General features: G+C 36.6%; 1 protein-coding gene across 4 annotated transcripts in view; it reads right to left on the bottom strand.

The window, feature by feature from the left end:
* The window catches only part of LOC106874433 (mutS protein homolog 5), a 246,330-nt gene that overhangs the window by 29,967 nt on the left and 200,458 nt on the right, over positions 1–15,905 (bottom strand). For all 4 annotated transcript variants that reach the window (XM_052970104.2, XM_089356478.1, XM_052970105.2 and 1 more), the window contains 6 exons: positions 7,663–7,772; positions 6,109–6,144; positions 4,886–4,971; positions 3,451–3,496; positions 2,313–2,451; positions 1,513–1,575 (listed from right to left, as the gene is read on the bottom strand). In XM_052970104.2, coding sequence (XP_052826064.1) covers positions 1,513–1,575; positions 2,313–2,451; positions 3,451–3,496; positions 4,886–4,971; positions 6,109–6,144; positions 7,663–7,772 — 480 coding nt within the window. The remainder of the gene's footprint in view (positions 1–1,512; positions 1,576–2,312; positions 2,452–3,450; positions 3,497–4,885; positions 4,972–6,108; positions 6,145–7,662; positions 7,773–15,905) is intronic.

The raw sequence follows: 15,905 nt of genomic DNA, 5'->3' as shown, positions 1-15,905 counted from the left end.
TGTTGCTAACCCCCTTTCCAAGGTCAGGCATGTTTTCAAAAAAGATAGAAAATGAATGACATGGTTTGTATGACAGTCATGATTATTTGTAACCATTATGATTGCATAAACACAAACATATACACATATCTACAGCTATTAATTGGTCTATATATACATCATCATCATCGTTTAACGTCCGCTTTCCATGCTAGCATGGGTTGGACGGTTTGACTGAGGACTGGTGAAACCGGATGGCAACACCAGGCTCCAATCTAATTTGGCAGAGTTTCTACAGCTGGATGCCCTTCCTAACGCCAACCACTCAGAGAGTGTAGTGGATGCTTTTACGTGTCACCCGCATGAAGGCCAGTCAGGCAGTACTGGCAACGGCCACGCTCAAAATGGTGTCTTTTATGTGCCACCCGCACAAGAGCCAGTCCAGGGGCACTGGCAACGATCTCGCTTGAAAATCCTACGAAGGCCAGTCAGGCGGTACTGGCAACGGCCACGCTCAAAATGGTGCATCTTATGTACCACCCGCACAAGAGCCAGTCCAGGGGCACTGGCAACAATCTCACTTGGCTTGCCGGGTCTTCTCTTCTCTTATACATATATATAAATTCTTTTCTACTCTAGGCACAAGGCCCGAAATGTTTGTGGAGGGGCCAGTCAATTAGATCCACCCTGAAAGGATGAAAAGCAAAGTCGACCTTGGCAGAATTTGAACTCAGAACGTAAAGACAGATGAAATACCACTAAGCATTTTGCCTGGCGTGTTAATGCTTCTGTCACCTCGCCACCTTATACATATATATAAATTGAAACAAAGAAATATTTTTAATTTTCAGGCTATTAATAAAAAAAATGTAAACATCACATCCAGTACTTAGTATGTAATATAACGAGACATTTTTAGTTTGAATTTCAGAATACTCATAATACAAATTTGTCTTGAAAAGCTGTTTCACTAACATTAATGCCCATGTTATTTTCCAACTACTTCATATCAACAATTATGAGCTATGTTTTGCAGTATTTAATAAAAAAATTGATAGGCATGATCTCCAATGTGGGTATACTTACAAAGATGTAATGAGTATTTAATATATTATCACTATTATAGAATATTTTATCATTATCAAAGTGATTTCAGCTCTTTGTTACACATCAGTCAGGTTGGACAATAGATATAACTAACTTCTGATTATGTGACTTGAATATGGCCATCACAATAAGCATCATCATAATTTAATGCCCAGCTTCCATAATAGCATGAGTTGGATGGTTTGACAGGAGTTGGCAAGCCAAAGGGCTGCACCAAACCCCTCTGTATTGTTCTGGCATTGTTTTCATGATTGGATGTCCTTCCTAATGCCAAACACTTTACACAGTGGATGGACAAGGTGCTTTTTACATGGTACCAGCACCAGTAAGATCTTCTTTGGCATGGAGGTACACGTATATCTAATCATGAAAGAATAAAAAGAATTTATATTCAAAAGAAAAGAAAGAACAGGTTTTAGTTTTTACCTTATATAATCTTTGCCAATCTCCAATTGATACCTGGGCCTGCTTCATACGGCTTAATATTCGCTGTTTAATTTGAAATTGAGAAACATTAGAAAATTCATAGAAAAGAATCAATCTAGGCTCAAAAAGTAATTTCTTTATATTTCAGCATTGGTTTATATTCTCTTACAGTCTACAATTTTTTAGAATGTATCACATGCTGTCTTCTCAAATAGATCACACAAAGGGAAAATGTAGTTCTTGATATGGATAAATATGAGATGGTCACAGCTTGAAATCTTTTGATTATAGGTCTACTCAATCAAGGCTGACCCGGGGTTAAACAATATGCACTACAGTATCTTACAATGTACTACAATGTGCAAGAAATTGCTACAGCTGATTGCAGATTATCAAATGTGCTATAAGACAACCATGGTGTACTATATTATACAACAATGTCTGTTGATGTACTATTATGTTTTATAACAAGCTGTAGCACCTTGTTTGGCCCTGCCAGCCTGAAATTTGAAAGTAAAAAAGAACGCAGCGTAAATAATGGACAGTCAAGACTATTGATAAGGTTGCAAAATGCAATGAAAATTTTAGGAAAATAAAAAGAAAAAGAAGTGGAAATTTTACCAGTGAGTGTGTTAAATTTTACGGCACAATAAGAAAATGACTCTCCCCAGACACAACAGAATATGCTTCAACACATGAAATCACATAAAAAATCTTGCAAACCAAATCCAAAAACGAAATACAATAGATAAGCTTACAAATTTAAACGGATTAAAGAAAATAGTAGAGTGCAAACCTACAGAGATACTTCGGATATGCAGTAAGCATCCTTCAAGACTTCGGACAATGTCACTTTGGCACTTGTTGATAAAGTAGGCAATGGCACTGTGGCGCTGTTGAAGAATTTCTACATTTTTTGTAGGTGTTAAAAACCAGCGTCTTGAAATAAGAAAAATAAACTAAGAGCGTTAGAATCAATGTTTAAGATGAAAAAATCGGCCGAGAACTATTTTATTGTTATTGATTTGTCCCAGGACAACCAAGAATAATCGGACATGTGACCAAAAGCATGTCACTTATAACCATTCTATGTATTTTCAGATGTGCTGTAATTAGAATGACACTATGCAATGTGTCCCTTCATTTTTAAGATGTGAACTGAGGGAGAATTAGGTTGCTCTTTCTAGTATCTGTGGTAAATAGTGTCATTTCTTCAGTTTTCATAATCAGAAATACCCCTCAATGGATACTGAGTTCTAAATTCTTCAGGAAAATATCTTTAAATGCTACATGGTGGAGCTTCAGCCTAATACTGCAACTCCAAGAGACAATTATCGACTTATAATGTTCTTGATGTTGTTGTTTGGCCAAAGGTCAGCCCTGATCAAGCAAACATACGAGCAAGGGCAAACAACACTTTTGTGTAGGTGACAGGAATACTATGCAACTGATAAGTGCTCTGTTAGCTTACAACAGGATGAAGTAAGCTAATGAAGTGTCATTCCTATACAAGATTGGCAAATATATCAGTCATGTAACATTATGGAGGCCATGAGGGGAGCCCAGTACATTCTCACCCACTCAGTAAAACAGTTGTAGTGAAGTATTCTTCTCATGTTAGATTAACCCTTTAGCATTCAGATTACTCTGTCAAACGTAAAGCCTGTTTAATTACATTATTTTAAGTTAATTGTACAGCATCTTGTAACTCTGAGATTTTGATGATGTCCCTGTTTATTTTTAGAATGACTTTGTAGGGTAGGTGTGAGAGGTCAGAGCTGGCTGGTTTGAGCATAAAACAGGAAGACAATTTTGGCCTGATATGACCGGTTTAAACACTTAAGGGTTAAATCAATAGGCCTGTCCCCCCACCCCCACCCCACTACTCAATATCTATACTTTGACTACAAGCAAAAGAGTGATCCAGAACATGTTTACCTTAGTAGTTTGCTGCCAAGTTGAGATTTGCATCTGTTGAGAATTCCTGAAAAATGTCAAAAAATATAAAATCGAAATTAAAATAATACCAAAACTTATGTAATAAAAATATATAACAATGATTGGTTTTACGATAGAAAGCCACAAACTGTTTGGAGAGCAAAATAGGACTGTGTGATAGTCATACTGCAAATGTCTTTTGGAAAGGGATAAGTGAAAGGATTTGACTTCAAGTGGAAATCAAACAAGGATAGTGGCTATCCTTGCTAGAACATAAGGTTTTGATAATGGTAATTAATAATCAATAGAAATTATCAATAATATAAAAAATAATTAAATCAATCCTCCATATTTAACTGGATAGTGTACAAGGCTCTAGTAATGAGCATTGGAAGGTAGAGATGTTAGTCGTTCTACTGAGACTTTGCTAAGTGGTTTCTCATTCTGAGTGTGAGCAAAACTGATTCTGGTAGGATGAAAGGCAAAGCTGACCTCAGCATTTTGTTAAGTGCGATAAAACGATTCTGCATATTGGTTCTTCTTTTAATGATTATGAAGAAATAAAAGCAGCCTTGGTATGATTTGAACTTTAAGGAACAGCAACGACGGCGATGGTGTGTTATAGTTGCAATATTGTTCATCCTAGAGGTGCTTGGCCAGAGCTGACAGGAGCCCAAATAAAAACAACAGCCTCATAAGTCCAAAGTAGGTTTGCAAAGGTCTTGAATATTGCCTTCCCATTCCTCAGAATAAATGAAAAAAAAATTTTGGAAGGAAAGATTATAACTGCTTTAGTCAACCCCTGTAAATAATTGGCATTTGTTTTAATCACTCTCCTTCCATAAGAATGAAAGGCAAAGACAGCTTCAGCAGGATTTGAACTCAAAATGTAAAGGGAAATAACTCCTTTGTCACTTTCTATCCCACACTCAATGTACGTTTTGATATTCAGCTCAACAACAATCAACAGTACAACCAATAATACCTCAAGCTTCAATAACAACAGCATGAATCAATGAGGGAGCTTTTAAGTAGTCACACAACCAGCTAGAAACAACAGTCAAATGTCCCTCAAAACGCATCTTGCTTAAAAAATTTTTTTTAAAAATAAACAAAACAATGTAGTGTTTAATATACACAAAGAGAGGATGATATCAGAGAAGAGGACACATTAAATAATACAGTGTCACTGACACACAGAAAATGAATGCCTTTTCGTCATTGGTCTTGATCTAAACAACATAATAGCAATGATGGTAATTGCAGTATCTGGTAACAACAATGCTAACAAAAACCAACGCCTAAAAAACATAATCGTAACAAAAACAGTCTTAACGACAAAACTGGATGCAGCAGCAACAACACCAGCAACAACAACAACAACAACAACAACAACAACAACAAGGGCAGCAACACCCAACAAAATGTCATTTACCAAATAAGCTAAATCCCTCTTTGCTACAGCTCTGCCCAGATTTATATACTGATGGGTGAGTTTCCTTCCGGAAGATCTGCAAAGCACTGAAATATAAGAATGTAGTGATGTACATGGCTTTTTGATTGGTTGGGCATGGTTGAGGGTGGGGGAGACTTAATTAATTGATTTTTGTCCAAGTATATCACTGGTACAGTGCACACAAACACACACATACACTTTGAAACTTATAGTAATGTTACCAATCTCTTACGTATTGGTAAAAAGAATCTATTTAACTACTCTATTCTCTCACCATATACATACTGTGTGTGTATATAACATATATATATATATATGGTATGGTGTTGTTATCTGTTTGGTGTGATATGAAAGGTTCAATCTATGTTGAACTTTTAAACCCAAACCAAACAGTAATAAAGGTGATCTACTGCAAGCAGCTTGACCAGCTTAAGTTAGCGCTAGAAGAAAAACGACCATCTTTGGTTTCAAGACGAAAGGTGTTCTTCCATCAGGATAATGCTCGGCCACAAACAGCGAGGATGACATTCCAAAGGCTGGAGCAGTTTGAATGGAAAACAATGCTCTATCTACTATATTCGCAGGACCTTACTCCATCTGATTATCATTTATTTCACAGTCTTCAAAATCATTTGGACAGAAAACTATGAATTCTGTAGATGAGGTCAGAACAGTACTTGAGGAATATTTTTCATCATGGACAAATGAATTTTGGAAGAGGGGCCTTGCAAGTCTACCAGATTGATTGAAGAGCATTGTAGAAAATGAAGGAGTGTATATTTTAGATTAAAAAAATAACTTTGTGTATCTTAATTTTGAAAAATAAAAGAAGTATAAAAACACTGCATTATTTATGGGATGACCCAATATGTGTGTGTGTGTGTGTGTGTGTGTGTGTGTGTGTGTGTGTGTGCGCGCGCGCGTAATGTATACATATATACACACACACATGAATATATTAGACTATTCCATGCAATACACAACCACTATGTACTCTTTATTATTTTTGTGGACCGACTGTTTTTGTAGCATGCTGGAAATGTTCAGAGCCATTTTATTTGTAGCAGATATCATTGGTCAATATTTGAAGCTGTCTCAGTTCTTATGATAACGAACCTATTATGCTAACAGCGGCATTATTCAACAGTTAGTCTTACAACCGTTGGAACACTAGCAAAGTTAAGATACAGTGGATCACTTACGACAGTGCTGTGTTATCTATTATCACTTGATCGTTCCTGCAAAATATTCAAAATATAAATTTTAATTCAGATATATTGTAATTAAGTCTTGATTAGGCATATATCTTTACTTAGGTAAAATAATTTTTTTCTTTATTCTGTCACATATAATAAAATATTAAACACTAATGTCTCCAATGGAGCAAATGCATAGTTTTCACCTTTCAAGTTCATTATTGAGCTACAGGATACATTTTATCAACTAGAATGGAATAAAAAGTGAAGTTATTACCAGCGAGACTTCACCCTATAATTGTAAGCCAACAAGCTAGATATTCTTTTCTACTCTAGGCACAAGGCCAGAAATTTTGGGGGACTGGATGCCAGTTGGTTAGATCGACCTCAGTACACAACTGGTGCTTAATTTATCAATCCCGAAAGGATGAAAGGCAAAGTTGACCTCAGCAGAATTTGAACTGAGAACGTAAAGACAGACGAAATACTGCTAAGCATTGCAGCGAGCTGGCAGAAACGTTAGCATGCCAGCTTAATCCAAACGTTTCTGCTAGCTTGCTGCCTTACAACAAGTTAGATATTATGAAGAAAGTATTTTACATGTCTAAAATCTATAATATTTCCGCTGCACTAAACAGCATACTTTACACATAGCTTATTTATGTATTTTTTTCTACACTTAGATATCTCCTCAACATTTGACCATTATTAGTAAGTGATGCAGAGCTAGGTGGTACCACTTTTATTAATGACCATGAAACAACATTGCCCTGCTGTAGTCTTCCTCTTAAAGCCAAACACTAGCATTCAAGGAAAGTGATGGTCTCTTTCAGTAAAAATCAGTTGAATAAAGTTTTCAAAAATTAACGATGTAAGTGTACCCATCCATCTACCCATCTTCTCCACCCACTATTCTTGGCACTTCCTCCAAAATGTCCAATCAGAAGCAACTGTCATTAACCCTTTAGCATTTAAACTGGCCACATCAAGCCAAAATATTCTGCCTGCTTTATGTTCAAATCAACCAGATCTAATCTCTCACAGCAACTCTACAATGTGTATCTAAAAATAAGCAATCAACTCATTGAATCTCAAAGCTACAAAATAATGCATGATTAATTAAGAACAATTGAATAAATAAGCATTACATTTGAGAGAATATTCTGAATGTTAAAGAGTTAAACAATTTGGTTGGATTCCCAGGTATGACCAACTGAGACTATGCATATTATCCAACCCTATCATTTTTGGTCCATCCTTAAGTTTCCTACTTGTTACCTCAGTTTAAAGAATCCATCTTGCCAGATTCTAACTACATGTCCATAGTACTGGTGCTGTGACCTCTCAATACGGAAAAGTAGCAGCTTGACTTTCAGAGACTGATCTATGAGCTATGCACTCTGTCAAGCAACATTACTCCAGTGATCCTCTAGAGGAACCCTATTTTGTTAGTTTATCATAAGAGAGACTTCTAAGGTTTCAAATAAGTATTTTAACATAGAACAATTGTTTAGATATTAACCATGATAACATAAAGCAGAGAATTTCTGGATAACTTACAGAGAAAACACTTGAATATTGACAAATGGCACTCGAACATTTATATCTTCCAATTCTATTCCAATACGGTTTTTCTCCAAATATTTTATCAAACCACCAGCAGCTCTTACCTGCAAAATATGTAAATGTATTATGTGTTACAATAATTAATTCATTATGGTAAGTAATAACATTTTTTTTCTTCTTTTTTTAATAATTGCAAGTTGAAGATGGAGTTAACAGAGCTAAAATATTAGATTAATTTTTGATTAATTTTTGGTCCCTTACACAAGGTTCAATTTTTCAGAAGAAAGATAAAATGAAAACTTGTAATATCAGTATTTCTTTCTCGTAGGAGTTAACAATATTATTTAAGAGAGTTAACTTCAACTAGAAAACAAAAAAAGTGCTAGAATGCTTACTTGGAGGTAAGCTAAACTCTTACATTATGGTGGTTGGCAGTATGATCAAGATATTGTCTAAATAATCATTACACACACATAATTATTTGAACTTTGGGTATTAATCTAATAATGTGCCGATTAAAGCACTTACAATGCTTAGGTTACCTGATGTCATCCGTGGTTATGATATAATTGTCATTGGGTCTATGTCAGGAATTCCATGATGTTCGTTGAGTTTATAATGAATGAGAGAAATGGAAAATGAAGTTAACAAGAACCTTTATATAAAGATTCTTGCTAACTCCATATTCTGTTTTCCTCAATCATTACATACACACACACACACATATATATATATGTATATATTATATATATATATATATATATCTATATATATATATATATACACACATATATATATATGTATATATTATATATATATATATATATACACACACACATAGGGTAAAATAACCCCCTTATTGCACTTGGTATAACACTAGTGTAACAATAATTGGGTACCCTCCTAGCAGTATATTGGATAGATACTATCCCTTAGTGGGTTGAATCCTCAACCTCTAACTCTCTTGGAGTATATATATATATATATATATATATATATATATATATATATATATATATATATATATGTAAATGCATTTGTATACACACACACACACATATATATATAAATGTATGCATGTACAAACCTTATTTGACTGTATAAAAGATACATGGGTACATTAGATTTACCCCCCAGCTTCAGCAGCATATAACTCAGGAAAAAAGTCCACCAAATAAGCTGTGAATGTGTATATGTATATATATGTTTGTTTTTTACACCTCATTTTAAGGTAAGGCCTGTTTGATGTAAAAAATTTTATTTTCAGAGCAGCTGTCTGGCTTTTGTGCCAGTGACACGTAAATAGCACCATTTGAGCGTGATTGTTACCAGCGTTGCCTTACTGGCACTAGTGCCGGTAGCACATAAAAAAACATTCAAGCGAGGTCGTTGCCAGTGCCGCTAGACTGGCTCCTGTGCAGGTGGCACGTAAAAAACATCATTTTGAGCGTGGCCGTTGCCAGTACCACTTGACTGGCCCTCGTTCCAGTAGCACATAAAAGCACCCACTACACTCTTCGAGTGGTTAGCGTTAGGAAGGGCATCCAGCTGTAGAAACATTGTCAGATCAGATTGGAGCCTGGTACAGCCATCTGGTTCGCCAGTCCTCAGTCAAATCATCCAACCCATGCTAGCATGGAAGACGAACGTTAAACGATGATGATGATGATGATGATGGCACACTCACACTCACACACATACTTTATTCAAATGTCAATAATTCTACAGCATAGACTTGAATAATGTTATTCAGATGTAAAGTATTCTTTAGAGCTCATCATTGTCTACTTCAGATTTGAAGTGTCAAGAAATATCAACAAAAGATATTATAAGCTTAATCAGACACAAAGCCAGACTTATTTTAGGAGTGGGATTAGATGGTGTGACGGCCATACCTTAGCACAGTGTTAATTATTGAAGTGAATATATATTATTCAGGAATTGTAAAGTGAAAACTCAAGTAAGCTGAATGTGAGTTAATCTCTTATTCACAGTCTTAGTAACAGCTGTGGACTAGGAAATAATTAACTCTGTTACAATAAAGATTTAGAATAATAATAACTTGTTGTTACTTAGTTCAAGTCTGTCATGATTTAACAGACTTCTTGTGATTAGAAAAAGCAATCAAGCATGAGAACATCATTTCTTTCATATAGCTTAGACTAAGTTATCCACCAAAGATCCAGTCATGCGTGGTCCCAGGAATTTTTCAAAGGGAGGGCACAAGGTCAGAAGGGAATACAATTCCATGAGAAAGGGGTACAATAACATTATTTAGAAGGGTACATTTCTTTTCTTGAAGGGGGCATTCCCCCCCCCCCAACGCCAAATCTGCCTCCCTGCCAATCCTTATTACAGTATGGTGATTTGTGTGTCTCAATGACCCTGACTGTTACACGAGAAGAGTGGAGTACAACCTCCTGGTAGGGGCTCTCATGCCAGACAGGTCAAAGGATAGAAACCAGATGAACATGGGACCACTTCTTCTCAGAGGTAAATATGCGCTTGTGTAGGGCCAACAAACCTATCTAGAAAAAAAAAAAAAAAAAAAAGCAAGCAGCAAAAGCCTCGATAGCAGTTCAAGACCAACAACACCTAGGGGAGCTGAAGACGTGGATCACAATAGTCAAAGCAGATATGGAGCTTGTTTCTGGCCCTCGAGTCTTTGGCGTTCATCACTGAAACCAGGAATGGCTTCAACATGCTGTATAATTGGCCGCCAACAGATGTGCATCAACCGCTTTGACCTGTGATGAGGTGAACTCAATAGGAGCTGGCTTAACCCTGTTTGGGAGAATGCTGTTACAAGACAAGAAGACAAATGAGGAGAGAAAGGTTTTCCCTTTGGGAAACATATGCAGGAGACTGAAGCAAAGCTGAAGAAGCAGCGATTGAAACGAAGAGAAGCAGAAAAGACAGCCTAGATTTGAGAACAGTAGAGAAAAGCCGTCAAAGGCTTTCCATAGGGAGAAGAGGGCTTAAGTAAGTGGATTACATTGTACAATGTATCTGTCTGTGGCTGATAATGTCTGATTTTAAGGAGATTTAACCTAGCAAGTGTAGTGGACTCTACCGAGGTTCGTCTGTTGTCTTTCCAGTCAGGATAGTTAATTTTGTTGATAACATTGGGTGGTAAAAGAAGACTCACCTAACATTGAAATTTAAATATGTATTGAATATAAATTTTCTCAAGCGCAGTGGGATTTAAAATCACAAAAACAAAATATTAAAAATTAGCGGTCGACATGCAATGCAGGGGAGATAACCAATTAAAATCGAGTATATTAGTTATCTCCCTTGCATTACTTTTTACAAAAGAAAATATGTCTGCTTTTCGAGGTCAACACGTACGGAAAGAAAGAAGGGCGAGATAATGATACAAACAAACCATAACGATAGTGCTGCAGTAGGGACAAGGCCAGCAATTTGGGGGGGGGGGGGATGTCAGCTGATATCACTGAGACAGCAGTACTTAACAGGTACTTCATTTTATTAACCCTAAACAGAGGAAAGGCAAAATTGGTAGTGCAATGCCTCTAATTATTTATAAAGGGAACAAGTCTAGAAATGTTGAGGGAAAGTTATAGTGGAGTTTATCAATCCCATGGCTTTATTAGAATTTATTTCATCAACCACAGAAAGATGAAAGACAATGTTGACCTTGGTAGAATTTCAATTCAGAACGTAAAGAATTGGAAGAAATACTGTAAGGTATTTTTTCCAACATCTGAAGATTCTGTCAGCTTGCTGCCTTCAAGTAAACTATAATAATTATGATATGAAGCTATCAAGACACTACTGAAAAGAGAAACAAGTTTGACGAGAAACAAGAGAAGAACACACAGCTACCACTCAACACACACACACACAAAAGAGGCGAGGTCCTTCAAAGGGATGTCAAAATCCATAAAAGGGATTATAAATTAAAGTTAGTCTACACCTACAATTTTTCCTTTCCTTATACTTCATATATATACATATTCTTCCTGATTTTGAGGGGATGGGGCAAGTTGATTACATCAACTTTAGTACTTCACTGGTACTTATTTAATCAATGCTGAAAGGATAAAAAGCAAAGTTGCCTCTGATGGAATTTGAACTAAGAATGTAAAGAACTAGAAGAAATGTTACTAAGCATTTTGTCCAAGACAATGCTGTCTAACATTCACATATGGATACAAATTCTTTTGGACAAGAAAGTACAGCCAACTATATATTGGTCTCAGTACTTAACTGGTATCTAATAAGTTTGCCACATGAAAATATAATTAATGGCCATGAGAAAAAAAAAGTTTGTATGTAATAAGTATAACAAACTTGATCACTGTGAGCACTTTATATCAGGCATAGAGCAACCTTTTTCAAGAAGCAGGCCACATGAGAGAGGGTGGTTCATCAGGTGAGCTATACTACCAAAAAGGTAATTTTTTGTTAGTCATGCCATTCAGAGAGCTACAGCTTGCCCATGACTGCTCTAGGTGCCCATCTGCATGGCCACCTTCAACCTGTACATGACATAAGACATCATCAGTAGCAGGAAGACAAGACCAGGAAGAACAACATTTAACAGTTCAATAATCTTTGTAGATACTGGCTGTATGTTTATGCATTAATTCCCTGACTATGAAACTAGACTCTTCCAGAAAATGCAAAATGGAAGATGCCCCAGTCAGGGGCATTATGTGCTTATTACAGAAAGAGGCCATTTGATGTGTAGTTGCACCAACATTCTTACTCAATACCTCATCATTCAATCAACCCAAAGAGAACTCTAGAACCATTTTCTCTAAATTAGTTTCAGTCATGTTTGATATTCACGACCTTTTAATCTAATCTAAAAGATATTGCTATCCAACAATATTCTATCACTAAGTTCCAACTGTTTTTCCGTAAATCATCCTGTAATGCACCTGGACACACCATCAACTTCCTCTCTGAATACAGTAAGATTAAAGACTTCTTTCCGAACAACACATAGAAACTGTTGATTTCATAGGAAGAACTCCTTCAATTTCTTGTATTTTGCAGGTGCTTTCTTTATGAGCAGTTCCCATCCCTGTTTTGTAAAAATTTAATTATTCCAACTATCATGATACTATATTTCAACCATAACATTCACACAAACATGTTTCAACCATGATATCCACAATTTTCACTATATAACATCCCATAAAAATATTATTATTTGATAAATGCATTAGTGTAACATGTGGAGACGCAATGGCCCAGTGGTTAGGGCAGGGGACTCGCGGTCAGAGGATCATGGTTTTGATTCCCACACCGGGCGTTGTGTGTGTTTATTGAGCAAAAACACCTAAAGCTCCACGAGGCTCCGGCAGGGGGTGGGTGGGTGGAGTGACGATCCCTGTTGTACTCTTTCGCCCCAAATTTCTCTCACTCTTTCTTCCTGTTTCTTGAGTAACGCTGCGATGGACTGGTGTCCCGTCCAGCTAGGGGGACACATACGCCATAGAAACTGGGAAACCAGGCCTATGAGCCTGGCCAGGCTTTGAAAGGGGTGCATAAAAAAACAAAAAAATTAGTGTAACATGTCACATCTCTTTAGGTTCTCTAACTACAACTTACACAGTTTTTCTTTATTTTTAGGTTGTCTTATAATCAGTGTAAGGCAAAGCTATTGTGTTCTTGAAATTCTTATAAACTTCTAACACAGCAACCTCACTGCGGTAAAGTGGTTGGTATTACGAGGTATATCCAGCCACAAAAAAAAACATACTGAAGCTAACATTGGAGCTCAACACAGCCCTGTGGTTTGCTGGATCCTATCAAACCCCTCAAACCATGCAGACATGGAAAACGGATGTTAAATAATGATGGTGGTGATGATGATGGCAACAATGATGACAATGACTATGATGGTTTCTGACTTTTAGAAGAGTCTACATAACATCAAATTTTTCCTCTTTTACCTCATTTCTACAACAGCATTAACAGAATAAATCCACTTTTCAAACATCAGAATCGAGTCTAGGTTCATTCCAACCTCTCTAGTTATTCTGACTAAACAAGCTCACATTATTTTAGCTGTTGTTGTTGTTGTTACTGTCATCGCTGTTGCATATACATGCTATTGCTGCAAATATTGCAGCAGATCCTCATGTTGATGCAATCACTATCACTTACTATGGTAGCTGCTACTAGGGTTTTATATAGTTAATATTGCAGATACTGTTAATATTACTGTTGCTACTACTAGTGCAGGGTTTACAGTGTTTGACAGATAATGAAGTATATTGACATTAGAGAAGTAAGATATTGCAGAGACGACATCATATGGTAAAGGTGAACTGAAAACACTAAAGCTAATTTCTCTATTCCACTCACCACCTTATCATGCAACAACACCATGGCATATTTATCATATGAGGTTATCAAGACACTACGGAAAAGAGCAACAAGTTTGACTTTAAGCAAGGGAAGAACACACAACTACCACTTAACACACACACATTCTTTTCTTCTTTGAAGAAATCAAACTTTGGACTTAACCTTTGTAAACCTAGTACTTATTCAATCAGTCTCTTTTGCCAAACCACTAAGTTACAAGGACATAAACACATCAGCATCGGTTGTCAAGTGATGGCGGGGCAACAAACTCAGACACAGACACACAAGTATATACATACATACATATATGTGTGTGTGTGTGTGTGTGTGTGTGCACGTATGTGTGTGTATATATATATATATATATATATATACGATGGGCTTCTTCCAGTTTCCGTCTACCAAATCTACTCACAAGGCTTTGATTGGCACAAGGCTATAGTAGAAAATACTTGCCCAAGGTGCCATGCAGTGGAACTGAACCCAGAACCATGTGGTTGGGAAGTAAGATTCTTACCACACAGCCACCCCAGCACACACACACACACACACACACACACACACATATATATATATATATATATATATATATATATATATACACACACACACACTTTGTCTTTTTATCTGGTTTGCAGGATTCTATATGTAAATTTGTGAGTTGAAATAAATTTTGTTGTCTAGGGAGATTCATCATGCCAATATAATTAACAGGGACACTGATTCAATTCCACTCATTTATTAAATATCCAATTTTATCAATCTATCTATCTATCTACACACACACACACACACACATATATATATATATATATATATATATATATATATATATATATATACATACATACATGTGATGGACTCTCCCATCAAAGATAAAGTATGAGCATTCAACTTTTGCCAAACAACCTGCACAGATGATTTGCTCAAAGTGATCAAATGTATGTGCCATTAGCTAACTTTCTCCATCAAATTGACGTTGCCTGAACAGGTACACGATATACCACATGTTAGGTGGCGAAGTGATCACAGAGCACCGTGAGATGAAGTGTTTGGCTCAAGAACACAATGCATCTACCAGTCTAGGAATTGAAACCACAATCTTAAGCTCTAACCACAAAGCCATGCATTCTCACAGACACAAATACACACACACACATGCGTGCGCATGCATACATACACACACAAATATATAAGGTTAACTGTAGATTGTGACAAACTCCTTGATATACTTGAAACACAGGGGTGCCGATCTCTAATTATGGAGGGAACCAGTGAAAGAGGTAGACTCAGGAAGACATGTGGGGAAGCAGTGAAATATGATCTCCGGTTGTTCAATTTCACAGAAGAAATGACAAGTGACTTAGACTTCCGGCAGTTTGCTGTGCTTGAGAAGACATGTCAAGCTAAGTGAAATACTGGTCATGGCCAGTACTGGTGACACATAAAAGGCACCTGTGCCAGTGACACATAAAAGACACTCAGTACACTCTGAAGTGTGGTTGGTATCAGGAAGGGCATCCAGCTGTGGAAACCAATCCAAAATAGACTGGAGCCTGGTGCAGCTCTCTGTCTAACCTATGCCAGCATGGAAAATGAATGAATGATGATGATGAAGTATACAAGACTCTCCAAGCATTTAATATCCAGTTGGCATCAAACAGCAATAAAAAACAAAAACAATAAATAAAATGATAATAATTGTTTCTAGCATAGGAAGAAGATCCGAAATTCAGTAGTGGGGGGGGGGATAGGTGAAAGGCAATGTCGACCTCAGCAGGATTTGAACTCAGAACATAAAGAACCAGAACAAATATCAGAAATCGTTTCATCTAATGCTCAAACAATTCTGCTAGTCCAATGCTTTCTTAATATAGGAAACAAGATCA

The sequence above is a fragment of the Octopus bimaculoides genome, chromosome 8 (assembly GCF_046866305.1).
Source record: "Octopus bimaculoides isolate indiv1 chromosome 8, ASM4686630v1, whole genome shotgun sequence".
Lineage (NCBI taxonomy): Eukaryota > Metazoa > Mollusca > Cephalopoda > Octopoda > Octopodidae > Octopus > Octopus bimaculoides.
Note: the sequence above shows the minus strand (reverse complement) of the source record. Positions and strands in the feature narration are given on the sequence as shown.